The following is a 17417-nucleotide window of genomic DNA, read 5'->3' as shown; positions in this document are numbered from 1 at the left end:
CTCTTTGTTCCAGTAGTGCTACTACTAGGTCTTTATCCCAAATAAATCATGACAGGTGGGAAAGGACCCAAATGTACAAAAAAAAGTTTGTAGGAGCTCTTTTTGTGGTGACAAAGGATTGGAAAATGAGTGTATGCCCATCAATTAGGGAATGGCTGAATAAGTTATACTATATAAAAGCATTGAAATACTATCTTTTTATAAAAAATGATGAATAGGCTAGTTTTAGAAAGGCCTGGAAAGATTTATATGAACTCATGCTGGGAGAAACAAGCAGAACCAGGAAAACATTGTACAGAGTAACAGCAAGATTGTGTGATGATTGATTATGATAGACTTGGTTCTTCTCGGAGGTAAAGCTATCCAAGGTAATCCCAATAAACTTTGGATAGAAAATGCTATCTACATCCAGAGAGAAAACTATGGAGACTGAATGTAAATCAACGCATGCTATGTTCATTTTTTCCTGTTTCTTCTGGGATTTTTTCTCTTGTGTTTTTTTTTTCATATTGTTCTGATTTTTCTCTCCCAACATGATTCATAAGGAAATGTGCAAAAAAAAAAAATGAAGGTACATGTATAACCAAAAAAAAAGTTCTTTCTTACATGTAACTAAGGAATTTTTTTTAAAGGAAGCTTTGCCCTAGAGCATTTGAGATAATAAGTAACCAGCCCAGGGTCACATAGCCAGTATATATCTGAAGTAGGATCTGAACTCAGGTCCTCCTGATTTCAAAGTCAGCTCTTCTAAAATTTTATACATTTATATCAATTTCCTATAAACCTTGGATAATAGACTATTCCCTAAAGATAGTTGATTCAAAGAACTCTCTTTGTTTCAGTCTAGAAAAGAGAAAACTTAGTGGGAAATGATGACTGTGTTCAAGCATTTGTAGAGCTGTCATGAGAAAGATGGGTCCCATCTGCTACATTTAATCCCAGAGGACAGAGCTAAGATCAGAGTGGAAGCTGGAATGAGGTCAAAATACTCTTGGTTATCAGAAAAAGTTTACCAAAAATTAGAGTTCTCTAAAAGCGGATTGGGCTCTTTCAGAAGTTGATGGATTCCCTCTGCACAGTAGATCTTCAACAAGAGGCTAGAGAACCACTTGAGTGTGTTATCAAAAAGAATTTTTATTTGGGTATGGGTAAAACCAAATGATTTCCCAGCCATCTTCACCCCAAGCAAATCTAAGAATCTTTAACTATTTAGTAATCTAGTGGTCTTTCTATGATGCCACAGTTCATTTCATAATGATTTCATTTTTTTAAAAAAATGCCTCCAGAAAAAAACACTTACTCCTGAAACACTTAGATTTCTCTTCCCTGTTTCCCATGATGGAAGGAGGTGGAATTTATTTATGGTTTGTTAAAGGCTATTTGGAAGTGATGACTCTGATCTTTGTTTTGTTTGTAGATAGACTTCACAGAGGAAAATTTGGTACGTTTTCTCAGTATCGTGGCCACTTTTAGAGAGACCTTTCTACTCTGGGTAGGACCTTTCCTCCCAGTAGTTACACTCTGCCACCCTGACTACATCCGGCCTCTTACTTCTGCATCAGGTATGAAAATTCTAAAGATCAAAGTTACTTTGGCAACATCTGTCCCAGCCTGCCCCTCAGGTATCCAGGATCTTTCAAAGGTCCTTCTCACACTATCCAGGTCTTCTTAACCATCTTACCCTCTTCTAGTTTTCTATACTGTCATATTAACCCCTCACATGCTCCCATTTTACCAAGATCCTGGGTATCCAGGATCAGAAGTTCTATTTTCAACACCCTGGCTTCCTTCTCTTTCTTTAACTCAACAAACCAATTAAACAACTTTTTACTAAATGCCTCATGTAGGCACTTCTATTTCTCTATAAAGTCCTTTCTCTCTGACTGTGATCTGTTTTTTTAATAGTCCCCTCTTATTTCCTGTCTATTATTCTGTGACCTCCCTGTCTTCATCAATTATTCTAGGGTTTCTTGTTCTTTCTGCCTTACTTCTTCCTTTTCTCCTTTTCCATTTTCTGTTTCCATGTCATATTCACTACTAACACTTCATGACCACTAAGTCCCACCTTGGTTTGTGGAGGCTGAGAAAAGTGATGACTGAAGAAAAAAGAAAGAGCATTTTCCTCTGTTGGGGACAAGTTTGGAATTGTTTCCAGTGTGTCTGTCTCCCCTGGTGTGAAAGAAAGATATTTAAAGCTACTTTCCGGCCAATAGCAGAGGAGAATGAACTATATGAATTTGGGGCAGCTAAGGATGAAGGAGAATGTTAGAAGCTACACTGGCCCGAAGATCCTTTTTCATCAAAGCATTTTTCATGATGGAACAGCGAACTTAATGATGCATGGAAGGAGAGAGTTCCATGTTCTTAGAAATATTAGTAGAGGACAAGAGGAGAGATAATAGCAAAGTTCAGGACAGAAGGAAGGGAAAATGGAATGATTATTTCTTTTGAGCAGAATTCACTGGCTTGTGGGCAGAAAGACCTGCAAACAAGACCAGGCACTGAGGACTTATCCTCAGGATTACAATGTTAGCACCAAAGATCTGAGAGATATATGGTGTGGTCAGGAACTCTGTTGCAGAGAGGTGGGGCTCAATCTTGCTTAGTATCCTCCTGTGTGATACAGTGAAATAGCAGTGGGTTTGAGGTCATAGATCATGGTTTGGATTTTAGGATGGCCACTTATTGGCTTCATGGTACTGGACAAGTCATGCTGTCTTCTCTAGATCTGTTTTCCTCTCTTAAAACAAAGAAACTGGACTACAGAATCCATATTGTCTCCTAACTCTAACACTCAGTGATTTTCTGGCATTTTTATTTGTGGGCACTAGAAGATATCAATCCACTTCAAATTATGTCAAGAGCTTATTATGTGCCAGGTACTGTGCCAAGTGCTAAAAATACAAAGAAAGGCAAACATAGACACTGCCTTCAAAGTGCACATATCCTAAGGAGAAGGAGTCCACCTGGAAATAACTACATAGAGACAGTAAATGCAGATCTCAGCAGTAAAGAATCCTGCAAGGGCTGCTGTAGATGCTAGGATCTTAACTGAAATTTGGAAGAATTCCAGGTATCTAAGAAGTGATGAATGAAAATAGCATATGATCTCAGTCCTCACAACAAACAAGTTAGATACTATTATTACTCCCATTTCATAGAAGAGGAAACTGAGACTGAGACGTCTTAGGATCACCAAGCTATCTGAGTGTCTCAGATAAAATTTGAATTGAGGTCTCCTGACTCCAAGACCAGCATTCTGTCCATAGAGCATGAAGAAGGAGAGCATTTTAGGCTTCAATGACATGCAATAGAAAGGCATGGAGATGGGCAGGATAGTCCTCGTACCTCAGTAATTACCCTGCAAATTCAATTAAATTCAATTTCCATTTTAAATATTCCTACTATGTGCAAGTACTAGATATGGAATGCAAATGTTGTAAATTGTTTTTTGCAGTTTATTTGAAATTTGCTCCTATTTTAAAGGAGTTTTTATGCCTTTTTATTTTTACATCCCAGACGTTTACATTCCAATCCCTGCACCCTATCCTTTACCCTAAAAGATTTTATTTGCTTTCCCTACTCAGAGACTGTAAGGCACAATTCTTACCCCAAAAGCAGAAAGTATGGATGAAAAGCCCATGACATCATTTTTGGTAGGATTGTACCCATGCACTAGAAATGCCATATTGACTCCAATGAGATTTATGAATGAGCCTCAGGGTTTCTGATTTGTATATTAATATGACACTAAAATACTCCTGTGCTTATTGGGGAATGGAGGAACCATGCTATACTTCTGGATGCTGCTAAAGTCTCTGCCTTGGCCAAAATGCTTGAGGAGCAGCAAAAAGGCTCAGTCTATACTAAATCATAAACCACATGAATGGGAGTAAGAACAGCATCTCTGATGCTATAATTCTATAGCTGAGTGCAGCAGTTGTAGACTAGAAACCTTGTAGAATGTTTTATCTCCAGCATGCTTCTTTGGGTCATGTCTCTAGCTGTGTGGTGCTGTGTCCTGCCAACTAATCAGGGTTTGTTTTTAGAATCATATCTAGAGTTGCATAGGACCAGGCTGATGTGAGTCTGGAATTATAATCTGATTTTTATCTAGGTTTATGTATCTAGAACCACATCCTGGAAATATCTGGTGCCATGGTGCTAACCATGCACAATCTGAGGCCATTGGTGGTATGTTGGATAAAGATTTGGGCCTGGAATCCAGGAAGATTTGAGTTCAGATATGACATCAATACATAACCAGCTGTGTGATCATGAGGAATCATTTAATCTCTATTTGTCTCAGTTACCTAATTTATAAAATGAGGACAACCATTGCACATACCTTACAGGGTTCTTGTAAGAATCAAATGAATACTTTTTATAAAAGAACTTGGTAGGCACTTTATAAATGATTTTCCTCTTTTCTTCCCTTTCCTTCCTTCCTTGTATGTGAGATATTTCTTGAGTCATATAAGACCATACCTGCAGTATATTGGAAACCATTTCTGAAACCATCTAAAAGGTCAAGTCTGGAAAATGCTTAAGCTTTCTGAGCTAGACTGGTTCCATGTTTGGAATCATGCCTAGATTATGTCTGTAGTCATGTCCAAGAAGGTGCATCTGCTCTGGCTGGGACTGTAGTTGAAGTTCTGTCTAGAGTGTTTGGAATTATGTGCAGAATAATGTCTAGGAGTGTCTCAGTTGAAATTAGAAGGAAGTGAATAAACTTCTATGTGAGCTCATGTCTGGTCCACATGTGGAAATGTTCAAACTATGTCCAGGGACTTTGTCATCTCTTAAGGTATAAAGCATCTGAGCTGTATCTTAGTGACTTATTTGGGCCATGACTAAATGATAGGTGCGCTCTCTGAAGGGTATCTCAATGATGTCCAAGTTTGGTATTGCCCATGTCCAAGAATATCTGAGCCATGTCTATGAAAGGGGAAGTTTAGAATTATATGTGGTTAGTGTCTGAACTATGGGGCTTGGGAGCAATGTCTAAGTTGACTATAGCCCTTTCTTACATTTATGAAGGTTGAAATCTGAGGCACTATTTTCAACATGTTTAGAGCAATGTTTGAGTGATGTCTGAAGATTTTGCTTGGGTCCATGTCTGGATCACACCTAAGGAATATAAGTCCATGTCTGAGTTTCATGCTGGTTCGTGCCTGGGCCATAATTAGAGGTTAGCTGGACCAAGGTGCTTAGGGTCATTTCAAAAGTCTTCTCTGACTCAAATCCATCTGGTCTATCTGTATTTATCTGGTTGTTTTTCTACTTTCATTTTCCTGCTCCTGTTCTGCACAGTCTTCCAGTTCCAAGCTGCCCCATTCCTGTATGATACTTTCTGTCATCCTCTTGTTCTCTTTGAGCAGAATAATTTGATGAAATTCCAGCTCTTGACCTTTCAGCATGAAGCCTTCAGCTTGACCCTAGTTCAAGGCTCAGTATACCTCCCTTTGACTCTCTTTGGTTGACATATCGTATGGCAAATTCCTTATCCCACTTTTTCACTAAATAGGGATATATACATATATATTACACATTATATATATATATATATGTATATATATGTACAAATACGTATATAGTATACTCATAAAGCTAATTCTGCATACATATATATTTACAGATAAACATATTTGTATATGTGTATGTATACATTTATACACATATATATTCACTCCTTTTAAAAATTTATCTCTCAACAGCCCAGATTGCACCCAAAGATCAATTCATCTATGGATTCTTGGAGCCCTGGTTGGGTAAGTAATGAGTGTGGTCACACCAGAAAGTAGGGATAAGGCCTTGGGGAAAGGTACCCAATTTCCCTTAGACTAAAGGGCTGTCAATCCTGGCAGTTAAGGGTTTGTGGGAGATGGAGATTTGGTGGGTTGGTAGATGGAGAACTAAAGAACTTGAGACTCAAGACTAAGTATAAATAGGGAATTAGGGAACAAAGGGTGCTATCGGGTCTGGGGCTCTCTGTGTGAGTCTAAATTGGGGCTCTGGGTGGGCAAGGAATTGAAGGGCTAAACCTGGATTTCTTCCACCTCCACAGGGGATGGGCTGCTCCTGAGCGGAGGAGACAAATGGAGCCGGCACCGGCGTCTGTTGACCCCAGCCTTTCACTTTGACATCCTCAAGCCCTATGTGAAGTTATTTAACCAGAGTGCAGACATCATGCATGTGAGCCTGGGGAGGTTACAAGCGGGCTGGGGGAGGAATACCAACCACATCTAGAGCCTACGTTGAGTACCTTCATTCCCAGACCAACTTGGGTTACAACAGGTGGGATAGTGGACCCAGAAAAACTGTAACTAGGACAAGATGACAAGAGTTTTGCCAAAGGGCGACAAACTTAGAAGGTTCCAAATATAGAAACTGCAGTGAAACAACAGACTAAGAATCCACTTAGTAAGAATAATTATTTCAAATTTTTAAAAATCTACCAGCTGGCAACAGGAGTCAACTCTTTCTCTGCTTCAGGTTATCCAAATCCCCATCAAGCTGAGCAATGACCTCACACTCAAGTCACATAGTCTCTCTTTCCTGCCCTGCTGAGGGGAGAGTCACTGCTATATGAGTCAGGCTTGGTTGATAACACTTACCCAGGCACTAAAATGGCTAGCAATGTATAGCCTGAGACATCACACCATCCACTCTCTCTTGCCATATGTAGCCTGGCTTGAGAAGAGAGGCAGAACTCTTAAGCAGAAGCATCCTCTGGCACCTTTCACATGGTCGATAAGTTTTGAATACCCAAGACACCTTTGAGGACATACAGGAAGTCAGGAGCAGAGCAGGAGAAAGTTAATTTCTAGTGCTGGCTCTCTTTGTTCCCATGACCATTCTCAGGGGGGCCCAAAGCCCATTCCTGGTTCTTTTGTTTGAGTTCTACTTCTCCTAATGGGGATATCTTCTCGAAAAGGCAGGTGACTAGATAACTTAAGAGAAGAGACAGATATGTCAAGGAGGACTGTTGACTGGGGAAGGGCAATAAAAGGAAATACAGAAAGGAACACAGTTGGCCCCATGTGATCTAATATGAGGAAACAGAATAATGTGTTAGCAGATAGGTGGGGAGGATACATATATTATATAGTGACCATGACCAAGGTTTGCCTCTTGCCCGCTCTGTGGGTCTGGGATCATCACCTCAGATTCTGGGAGAAGGCTAGTCCCATACTTTCTCTCTCTTTTGAGCAGAAAAAGTGGAGGCGTCTATGTGCTGGGGGTAAAAAAAACCTGGACATGTTTGAACACATCAGCCTCATGACCTTGGACAGCCTGCAGAAATGCATCTTCAGTCATGATAGCAACTGTCAAGAGTGAGTGCCCTTCTGGTCTTGGCTGTGGGGACTCGGGAACTGGAAACGATAGGGCTCCATATGTACATGGGAAAGTAGAACTGCAGTCTGGGAGTGTGCAGTACCAAGGAGGAGATCTGCAACAGCTAAGAAGGAGGGGCAGCTGGTCTTAATCCTGTAACTAGTGTCCCACAGATGAGTAGCTACTTATGACTATAATGTCTCAATTCCTGCCCTACTTCCTTAAGAGACACACTGCCTTGACACTTCCCCAGACCAGTCTTTTTAAGGGAAGGCACTAGAGAGCTTTTCAATATTGACTATTTGCAAGTCAGCATTTCCAAGACAGGTTGCGCATAAAACAGGTATTTAACTATGGCATTGCTGTGCATTATTGATTCAAGTCCCCAATGACAAGTCTTGAGCTCATAATTAGGGGGTCATTTCTTTTTGCTTCTTCACCAAATTTTCCACCTTCTGGGTCTCCAGTTTTCATTTTCTTCCAGTATTAAACATCTTCTCCCTTCTAATTCTCTTCCTCGTTCTTTTGTTTGAGTTCTACTTCTCCTAATGGGGATATCTTCTCGATAGGCAGGTGACTAGATAACTGGGGAAGGGCAATAAAAGGAAATACAGTTGGCCCCATGTGATCTAATATGAGGAAACAAAATAATGTGTTAGCAGATAGGTGGGGAGGATACATATATTATATAGTGACCACAGATTCCACCAAAGAGATTACCTGATAATAGTAAAACTCAACAAAATATGCAATATACAAATACCAAACACACACACATACAAACACACACACACAGACACAATTAGGTGGCACATTAGATAAGAGTGCTGAAAGCCTAGAATCAGGAAACCATTTCTTCCTGAGTTCAAATCTAGACTCAGATACTTACTTATTTGGTGACTCTGGACAAGTCAATTAACTTTTTTTGCCTCATTTTCCTCAGATGTAAAATGAGCTGGAGAAGGAAATGGCAAACCACTTCAGTATTTTTGTCAAGAAAACTTCAAATAGGGTCATGAAGAGTCAGATATGACTGAAATGACTGAATAACAATAATAACATATGTCTATTAATATATATATAACAAGATAAGATATTTTATAGTAACATTCCATATAGAATAAAAATGTACCCTCCTTTCTATTTGAATCATAACAGGATCATTTTCTGTCTGCTAAAAAGGAAAAAATACTGTCTTCTAAAATTTATTCTTACTTTCTTGCCATGTTGATATAATGATCAATAGTAATAGATAGGTATACATTTGCAATAATGCATAAATCCTTTTTTTCTAATTTAGGTTCATACTTTTAATTTATTCATCTAGGTCGGCATACCCAGAGCTAATCCTGAATTAAGAGCAACACTTTATCTTTGACAGGATTCCAACCACCAAATCCCCAAACTTGTTGATTTATTTCAATCATGTTCTGTTGCTTGGTAACTCTATTTAGGATTTCCTTGCCAATTAATTCCTTCCCCAGCTCATTTTACAGAGAAGGAACTAAAACAAACAGGATTAAGTGATTTGCCCAAGATTCACTGGACTAGTAGCTAGAGATACAAAGATAATTGGAGAAAAACTTCTTCCTTCAGAGATTAAATTTTCAAGATAGAGCTGGGGCATTAAGAACAGCATATATGCAGATAGGACCATTCAAATACTAAATAATTTCGAAGGGGAATAGAAGTACTAGCAACTCAAGAGAATGAGAAAAATCTCCCAAAGGAGATGGCATTGGATTTAAATCTAGAATTCTAATCCTAGGATTCTAAGAAATAGAAGGAAGAGTCTTCTAGACATAAGGGACAGCCTATGCAAAGACATGGCAGTGGAAAATGGGATATCATAACATATGTGAAGAACATAACAAGTGACTGGATTAGAGTATTTTAGGAGAAGAATGTGTAATAGATATAGAAATATAGGTTGAAGTCAGATCCTGGAGGCATTTAAATGCCAAACAGAGGGGTTTGTATTTTATCCTAAAGATACCATATGTTATTCGGAAGCTCCTTGAGCAGAGAAGTGACCTGATAAGACCTGAATTTTAAAAATATCAACTTAGCAGCTATGAATAATTGTTGGAGAGGGGGGAAAGTGGATGTGGGGGAACCAATTAGAAAGTTATTTAAATGGTTCAGGGAGGAGATAATCAGGTATAGACTAAAGTTGTGGTATAGGAGTGATGGAAACAGATATGAGAAATATTCAGGATACATAATTGACAAGACTTGGCAACTGATTGGCTATGTGAGTTGAGTGACAGTTAGGAATTGAAGATGATACAGGTGGAAAATGTGGGTACCTGGAAGGATGGTGGTGTTACCAGTAGGATCAAAAAAGTTAGAAGAGTTTAAGATGGAGAATGAGAACCATTTTGAATACATTGAGTTTGAGATGCCTTTGAAACACCCATTTGGTGACAGAGTAATGAAATTTAGCAGAGATTGTATATGTCAAACCGATATAATTAAACCACTGACTCCCACAATCTGATGAAATCACTGAGATACAGGAAAAAGTCCTAGGAATGCACAAACAGATAATAGACAGAACAAGATTGTTGATCCAGAAAAGCACTGAGAAAATCAAAGAGCTGAAGAGGAAAATAAAGAGAAAGTGGAGTCATGAAAAACTCAAGAGAACATAATATCCAAGAGAAAGAGATGTTCAATAATATTTGTGAAATTTGTCAGAAAAGTAAAAGTATAAGTGAAGGTGGGAGAAATATAGAACAATAGCTTAATGCATTTGGCTGGGTTGGTTGCTGATTTTTTTTTTTTTAATGAGAGAATTTTTCACATTTGCACATTTGCAGTTATTGGATAAGGCCAGATGAGAGAGAGACAGAGAAGAAGACAACTTACAGAAAAATAGACAGAGAGACAGAAAGAGATGTAGACAAAAACAAAGATAGACTGAGACAGAGAGACAGAGACAAGAAAGAAAGAGACAGAGAAGAGATACAGAGATACAGAAAGAGAGAAAGAGAAACAAAGAGAAACAGAGAGGGGAAAAGAGACAGAGAGAGGGAAAGAGACAGAGAGAGACAGATATACAGACAGAGAGAGAAGAAGGCAAGAAAGGAAGGAAGCAGGAAGGGAGGGAGGGAAGGAGAAAAAGAGGGAGGGAAAGAGAAAGAGAACCTGGGTCTCTGAAGTTCAAGGCATTGAATCTTCAAGATCCTCCATAACATTGCAGAACAAAGTATTAGGAAATTCAGAGACTTATTCTATCCTAATCTGAGTATTGTTGTACCATATTAGTTACTGCTATTCCTGATGACTTCTAAGGTCCCTACTGTTTTCCCTACCATGGGAAGTTCTTGTGAGAGCCCTGTGCTCTTACTTTCTCTAGATACAGAATCTTACAGGTTATAGAAATATAGAAATATAAAGACCATCTCTGATTGTATGGAAGGCTATTAGCTTTTTAATTTGTGCTGATGCTGGCTTGACTGACAACCCCACTTTTTAAGTTCATTCATAGGATTCTGTCTGAATTTTTTGGCAAATCTTGGGTGCTGGGAGAAACCACTTCCTATATTTTTTCATTGAATTTCTTGATCATTATTCACTTGTGTATGAATTTCAAGTGTTTGATAGAGTAAGAAGGTAGGAGCTAAATGTTCTGCGTCTGTTTAAACTAGAACTCTTTACCTCTTTGTTAGGCATGCCTATACCAGAGGTCACAAGACTGGAAGAATCACAGCCTATTGTAAAAATAGTTTAGGCCAATAGTTGTATGGTTTGGAGAGGGAAGTATGTAATTGCCTTGGTCTACAACTCTATACAGACTATTTCTCTATCCAGAGCAGTGTTAAGTGTTGGTCTTCACTTTTTTATGAAAAAAAAAATGCTGTTAATTGTAATATGTTCAGAAAAGAGCAGCTAGATTAATGAAGAAACTACAGATAATTCCACTAGAATATCAACTGAAGAAATAAATAAAGGAATAAATAGTTGTCTTCAAGTAATGAAAAGGCTGACAAGTGAAGAGGAATTAGACTTGTTTTGAATAGGAGAGCATGACCAGAAGTAATGAGTGGAAATTGCCAAAGGCAGATGTGAATTTTCTATTAAAAGAAAAAAATTCATAATAAACTGATAAAAATGGGAGGAGGATTCATAAATTCAGAAAATGATAAAGTTCCTCTCATTTGAGGTCCACAAGAAAAGGGGGATGTTCTAGCATTGATTCCTATCCAAATAAGGATTATTCTATTCTATTCTAAAAAAACCTCAAGGGTCCTTTCCAACTCTGAGAGTTTGTCATTCTGCTAATACACAGACTGAGGGGACTAAGAGTGGTTTGAGACTGGAGAAAGGTGGTGACAATGATTGGGAGAGGCCTGGTTGGGATGGAATTAATTTGGAAGGATATTAAAGAGCTTAGTCTGAGATATGTGGATTCTCTTCCTGCTTCGCCCAGAGCCTGACCCTGACCCTTCTACTTTGACAGGAAACCAAGTCCCTACATCTCTACTATCCTCGAGCTGAGTGCCCTTTCAACAAAACGTCTCAATGATGTTTTTCTACACTGGGATAGACTGTATTTCCTCACCTCAGAGGGGAGACGCTATTCCCAGGCCTGCCGCCAGGTACATGACTTCACGGACACTGTTATCCAGGCCAGGAAAAAAGTTCTTGCTGAGCAGGGTACAGAAACCTTTCTCAAGAACAAGGGTAAAGGCAAGACCACAGACTTCATAGATGTGCTGCTGCTGGCCAAGGTGAGTATATGAGTAGCTGAGTAAGAGGATGAAATCTAGCAAACTTGGGGAAGGGAAAGGAGGTGTTCAGACTCATTCAAAGGGCTTCTCTGGGGAGAAAACATCATGGCCCTGTAATATTAGACTTGGAGACCAGAGTAGAGGGGTGGGTAACTTGGACCTTCAGTAAAACAACACATGACTTTTTCTATCTCCTTAAAAACTTTTTTTTCTCCTCAGAGGCTCGAACCTTTACAGAATCGTATTAAAAAGTTTGTGTGAGGAAGGGAAAGGAGAAATTCTCTCTTTTTCCCCCTCCTATTGGTATGGAATTGCTCTCCTAGTATTATCAAGAAGTTTACCATAATAGCTAAGAATAACAGCTAATGTTTATATACCATTTACAAGTGCTAAGTGCATTAAAAGTCTTATGTCATTTGATCCTCACAACAGTCCTTGGAAGTAGGTGCTATTATTATTCCAAATTTACCTATGAGCAAACTGAAGCAAAAAGAGGTTAATTAATTTGCCAGTCATAGGGCTATTAATGTCTAAAACTGGATTTAAATTCAGGTCTTTCTGACTCAAGGCCCAGGCTCTAGCTGCCTATCTGACATATCCAGAGATATCTTTAGGACTGATTCTGGCTATATCAGGAACATCTTTGGAGTGCTAAAGATAAAGAAACTCTTCTTCAGAGATGGGATTCATATAGTCGGTAATGTCTCTTTTCAAATCCAGGATTCTTTGGTTCTAAGTGCTGCACAAACTTTCTGGAAGTCTGATTTAAAGTGGACCTGTATGGTTTTTGGAAATCTCTAAGGCATAAAAACGTCCAAGTTTTATAACAGCTGCACAAGTCCAGAGGAAAACTTTGAATGTATCCGATGTGTCTGGGCTTGGTGACAAGTTCATAGAGTCAATTAAATAAGTTCTAGGGAAATTTACTGATTCTAGATAGGTGTACTTGAAATGTCTGAATATAGTAGAGGTATTGTACAGGTCCCAGGAGTAGAATCATACATAGTAAAATTGAAATCCAAAACCCCAAAATGTGAATCTATCCCAGGATGAAGATGGGAAGTCTTTGTCAGATAAGGACATCCGAGCAGAAGCTGACACCTTCATGTTTGAAGGTAAGGGGACAGATGGGGATGGAAGGACAAGAGTTCCTGTGATTGGGATTAATTCCTTGTTGGGTCATGATTAGCCCTTCTTTGATCATGACTGGCCTAGTCACATGTGTATGTTTCCTCTCCTGCCTCAGTCTAGCAAGGAATGTTTCTAATTTCCCCACCACCTCTCTGGGTTTGTTTTCCTCTCCCTCTGTCCTAGGACATGATACAACTGCAAGTGGCATTTCCTGGGTACTCTACAACCTGGCCCACCATCAAGAACATCAGGACCACTGCCGCCAGGAGCTAGAAGAACTCCTGAGAGGTCGTCAACCAGAGGAGATTGAATGGTTAATGCACACTGAGGCTGGGGTTGGAACCATGGGGTCAGGGTTAGGATTTCCTGATGATGGATTTAGTAAGGGGCTAAATCTCTACCTTCCCCATTCACAGCCAAGGACATTCCCAAATGAACCAAAACCAAATTATAGCAAAAACTAGCATTTATATAGCTTTTTAATGTTACCATAAATTTTACAAATGTTTTCTTCTTTGATCCTCATAAAATTCTGGAAAGTAGATACTCACTATTATTAACTCTTATAATCCCTATTTTATAGATAAAGAAACTGAGGGAGACAGAGATTGTTACATACCTAGCAAGAGACTGAGGAAGGATCCAAGTTCCCATCTTCTTAACTTTTTAACACTATCACCCAACAGCCTCCAGTTCCCATCCCACTTTAGTTAAAACTAATCGTTACAAGTTGATGACTTCCATTTACTGGAACAACTTCCCACATATTAAGAGAGAGAGATAGTTAAGTTCCCCAAACCATGTCTATTTTCAGTTTAATTTAACATAGCTACTGTCCAGGTTAAAACATAGGGAGATCTTCTGTGTTAAATCTCCCTTCCACATCCTCCATTGTTCATCCATACTTTTGTTAATATCCTTCAATTTCTATGACAAAAGTCCCAACTTCTAATAAGTCCCTTCAAGGTAACATCTTCCTTCCCATCCCCCTTGCTTCTTACCCAAGAATTGAAAGGGTATGTCCTCCTCTTCCATCTATGGGGGTGAGCTGACAGTTCTTCTGTTCTCAGGGATGATCTATCCCAGATGCCCTTCCTGACCATGTGTATCAAGGAGAGCCTGAGGCTGCACCCACCAGTTCCTTCTGTGTTACGCCGATGCACCAAGGACATCAAACTACCTGATAGTCGAATTATTCCCAAAGGTGCCTTGACTCAATCTACATAGCAATAGGAGGCAGAGTCAAAGAATAGGAGTGGGGAAAAGTGGAGAAAAGGAAGACGAAAGATGGCAGCTGGTGGGTTTTACCATAGGATGGTCACACTATACTAAAGAGACTAGAGGATCATGTTCATGAGTGTATGTATAGAATTTGGGGACTATATTATTCCTTCTCTTTTCTCCTTACCTATTAGGAAATGTATGCTTCATCAGCATCTATGGAACTCACCACAACCCAGCTGTGTGGCCCAACCCTGAGGTACAAACACCAACCCTTATACAATGACTAATCCAAGCTAGGGATTAGGAATACTGGTATGAGATGGAAATGAGCCCAGAAAGATCAAAAAGTAAGAACACCCCAGGCAAATCTTTCATGGCAGATCTGAGAAGTAATAGCTATTTATCCTGATGAAGATTCTGTCTAATCTAACTGTGGTCCCATTCTGAGAGAATGCCCTTGGGTGGGTGTGATCTTGAGATAAACCCTACCAACCTCTACAACCATGTCTCTGTACCTCCAGGTTTATGATCCATACCGCTTTGATCCCCAAAATACCCAAAAGATGTCACCCCTGGCATTTATGCCCTTCTCAGCTGGACCCAGGTAAGACCAGAACATCTACCTGCCTATCTAAATCTTTGAGAGATACCCTCATCCTTCTAGCTCAATATGGGCAGCTACACAGCTCCAAGACCCCACCTCTTTGGGTTATAGAGATCCCATCATCAGTGGGGTGAGGAAGGGGGTGAAACTGCTCAGAAGCAGATTTACTTCAAGGTTCCTCCACTTTGAACAGGAACTGCATTGGCCAGAACTTCGCCATGTCTGAGATGAAGGTTGTGGTGGCCCTTACTTTGCTACGATTTCGAATCCTCCCTCATCAGAGTCAACCCCGAAGGAAAGCAGACCTCATCCTCAGAGCAGAGGATGGGCTGTGGCTGACAGTGGAGCCATTGCAGCATTCTTCCAGTTCTGAGACACACCTCCAAGAAGACCCTCAAAATTGATGTATGGGCATTATCTCTGGTCTTGGGTGGCATGAAAACCTGATGGCCGCCTTCCTTTCCAATCATCCCTCTCATTACTGTTATTCTTCTAAATAAAAAACACTTCTGCACCTCCTATATTGACATTCAGTATGAGTCCCTATGCCAAGAAAGTCATGGTGGAAGCAGGAGATAGAAGTTAAGGATCTGTGTTTTCAAACCTAGTCTCTTGGAAGAGGCAAGAAGGAGCTAAAAGATCTATGTACTCTAGGACCTCAGTCTTTGGAGCTTTTTAGCCTTTACCATAGGCACATCAGTCATAGTAATGAATCCGTCTGTATTAATTACAAGAAGTTGAACTGGTTGACCTGTAAGGTTCTTCCAGTTCTACAATTATTTCTTTCTTTGAATAATCATAATGATTAACTTGAGAGATAGATTGGAATTAGGCTGGCAGATTCCAGAGTAAGAGATGATATCAAAGGGCATCCCATACCCAAATAAGAAACTCTGATTCATCAGCCCTGACAAATGTTCCCAGCTTCTTAAACTGTGATTTGAGATGTAAATTGTATGTATTTTTGTAACTGAATATGGAGGTTTCAAATTTATGATTTATTATCAGTAATTGTTTGACTTATATATTTATTTTATATACCTATATATCCAGATCTTCTTGATCAGGCTCCATTTTCTCTGTATTCTGATGTCTTCATAGATCATTGATTATTGAGCTAACTTATAAAGGATATTAGAGATTATGGACCCTAAAATGTACCTGAAGAATAAATAATCCAAATAGCATCTCCTTTCTTTTTTAATTTTAATAGTATTTCATATGTCTAAATACATGCAAAGATAATTTTCTTTTTTTCTTTTTTCTAAGGCAATTGGGGTTAAGTGACTTGCCCAGGGTCACACAGATAGGAACTGCTAGGTGTCTGAGGCCAGATTTGAATTCAGATCCTCCTGATTTCAGGGTTGGTGCTCTATCCACTACACCACTTAGCTGCCCCTAGCCTTTTCTTTCTAAAGAAATCCTTCCTTCCTTTTGTTAGACACTTCTAATAGTTAAGTTTTGGTTGGTTTTTAAATTACATCAACCCCAAATCTTTCCTTGCCTGACCTTAATTCTGTTCTCCAGGTCCAAGCAAAACAAATATTATCCTTCTCCCATCTCTCTTCTCCATCTTTCAATTTATGAATCATAATAATAAGTGAAAGTTGAACTGAGTCTCAACAGAGACAGTAAATGACAGTTCAGTTCAATCCTGAGAGGTTCCAAATTCAGCAGTTAATAGAAAGTTTGGAAAAAAGAAAAGTAGTTAATGAAAGAATTCTACATGGAGTCCAATTGAAATTCTTGTCCTTATCCTAGGCTTCTGTATCTTCTGCTTCAGCCTGGATGAGGAGAGAGCTTCATAACTTAGCTCTGAAACCTGACTGAAAAAATTGAAACAAATTTCCGTCAAAGAAAGCTGATTTAAGCTGTAGTTTCTTTCCTTGTTGGGGAGAAGTGTATTCATCACAACACCTCTAACAGATGAAAGATTGAATTCTAAGCAGCCTTGAAGTTAGAAACTTAGTTCAGGACTCGAGCTCAGGCACAAGATGTTGTAAGAAGAAACTTAATAACAGACTAAAAGAGCTATAGTGTAATCTCTATCAAAGATAGTCTTATTAACCACAACATCTTGGCTCCAGAATGCATGTGGAGGTGGCTAAAAGATCTGTTGAAAGAGCTGTAACCACAGAATACTTATTGAATGTGTTTTTGTGTATGTGTGTTTGCAAAACAAATACACTGTGAAACAGTGATCTTCTTTAGTATGGGGTGAGGATAGAGGGAAAGATATAGCTTAGAACTTAAAATGTAACAAAAATAAATATGAATAAATATAAAAATAGGACCTTTTATACTTTCTACTATACCCTCTTTAAAACACAGATATTTGCCATTATAGTAAATGTTCCATACCCCATTCAAGTTTCTCCAGAAAA

The 17417-nt window shown here is 39.1% G+C and overlaps 1 protein-coding gene across 5 annotated transcripts in view; it reads left to right on the top strand.

Annotated features, from left to right (window-relative positions):
• Window positions 1-15554, top strand: part of LOC127545031 (cytochrome P450 4F3-like) — a 98302-nt gene extending 82748 nt beyond the window's left edge. For 3 of the 5 annotated variants that reach the window (XM_051972051.1, XM_051972052.1, XM_051972050.1), the window contains exons 3-13: window positions 1418-1562; window positions 5718-5771; window positions 6068-6195; window positions 7216-7337; window positions 11804-12074; window positions 13123-13189; window positions 13389-13518; window positions 14276-14409; window positions 14621-14685; window positions 14951-15033; window positions 15227-15554. In XM_051972051.1, coding sequence (XP_051828011.1) covers window positions 1418-1562; window positions 5718-5771; window positions 6068-6195; window positions 7216-7337; window positions 11804-12074; window positions 13123-13189; window positions 13389-13518; window positions 14276-14409; window positions 14621-14685; window positions 14951-15033; window positions 15227-15437 — 1410 coding nt within the window. In that variant the 3' untranslated portion in view covers window positions 15438-15554. The remainder of the gene's footprint in view (window positions 1-1417; window positions 1563-5717; window positions 5772-6067; window positions 6196-7215; window positions 7338-11803; window positions 12075-13122; window positions 13190-13388; window positions 13519-14275; window positions 14410-14620; window positions 14686-14950; window positions 15034-15226) is intronic. The other 2 variants (XM_051972053.1, XM_051972054.1) reach the window with 2 other exon arrangements.
• Window positions 15555-17417: the final 1863 nt, after the last annotated feature.

Source organism: Antechinus flavipes, chromosome 1 (genome assembly GCF_016432865.1).
Source record: "Antechinus flavipes isolate AdamAnt ecotype Samford, QLD, Australia chromosome 1, AdamAnt_v2, whole genome shotgun sequence".
NCBI classification, from domain to species: domain Eukaryota; kingdom Metazoa; phylum Chordata; class Mammalia; order Dasyuromorphia; family Dasyuridae; genus Antechinus; species Antechinus flavipes.
Note: the sequence above shows the minus strand (reverse complement) of the source record. Positions and strands in the feature narration are given on the sequence as shown.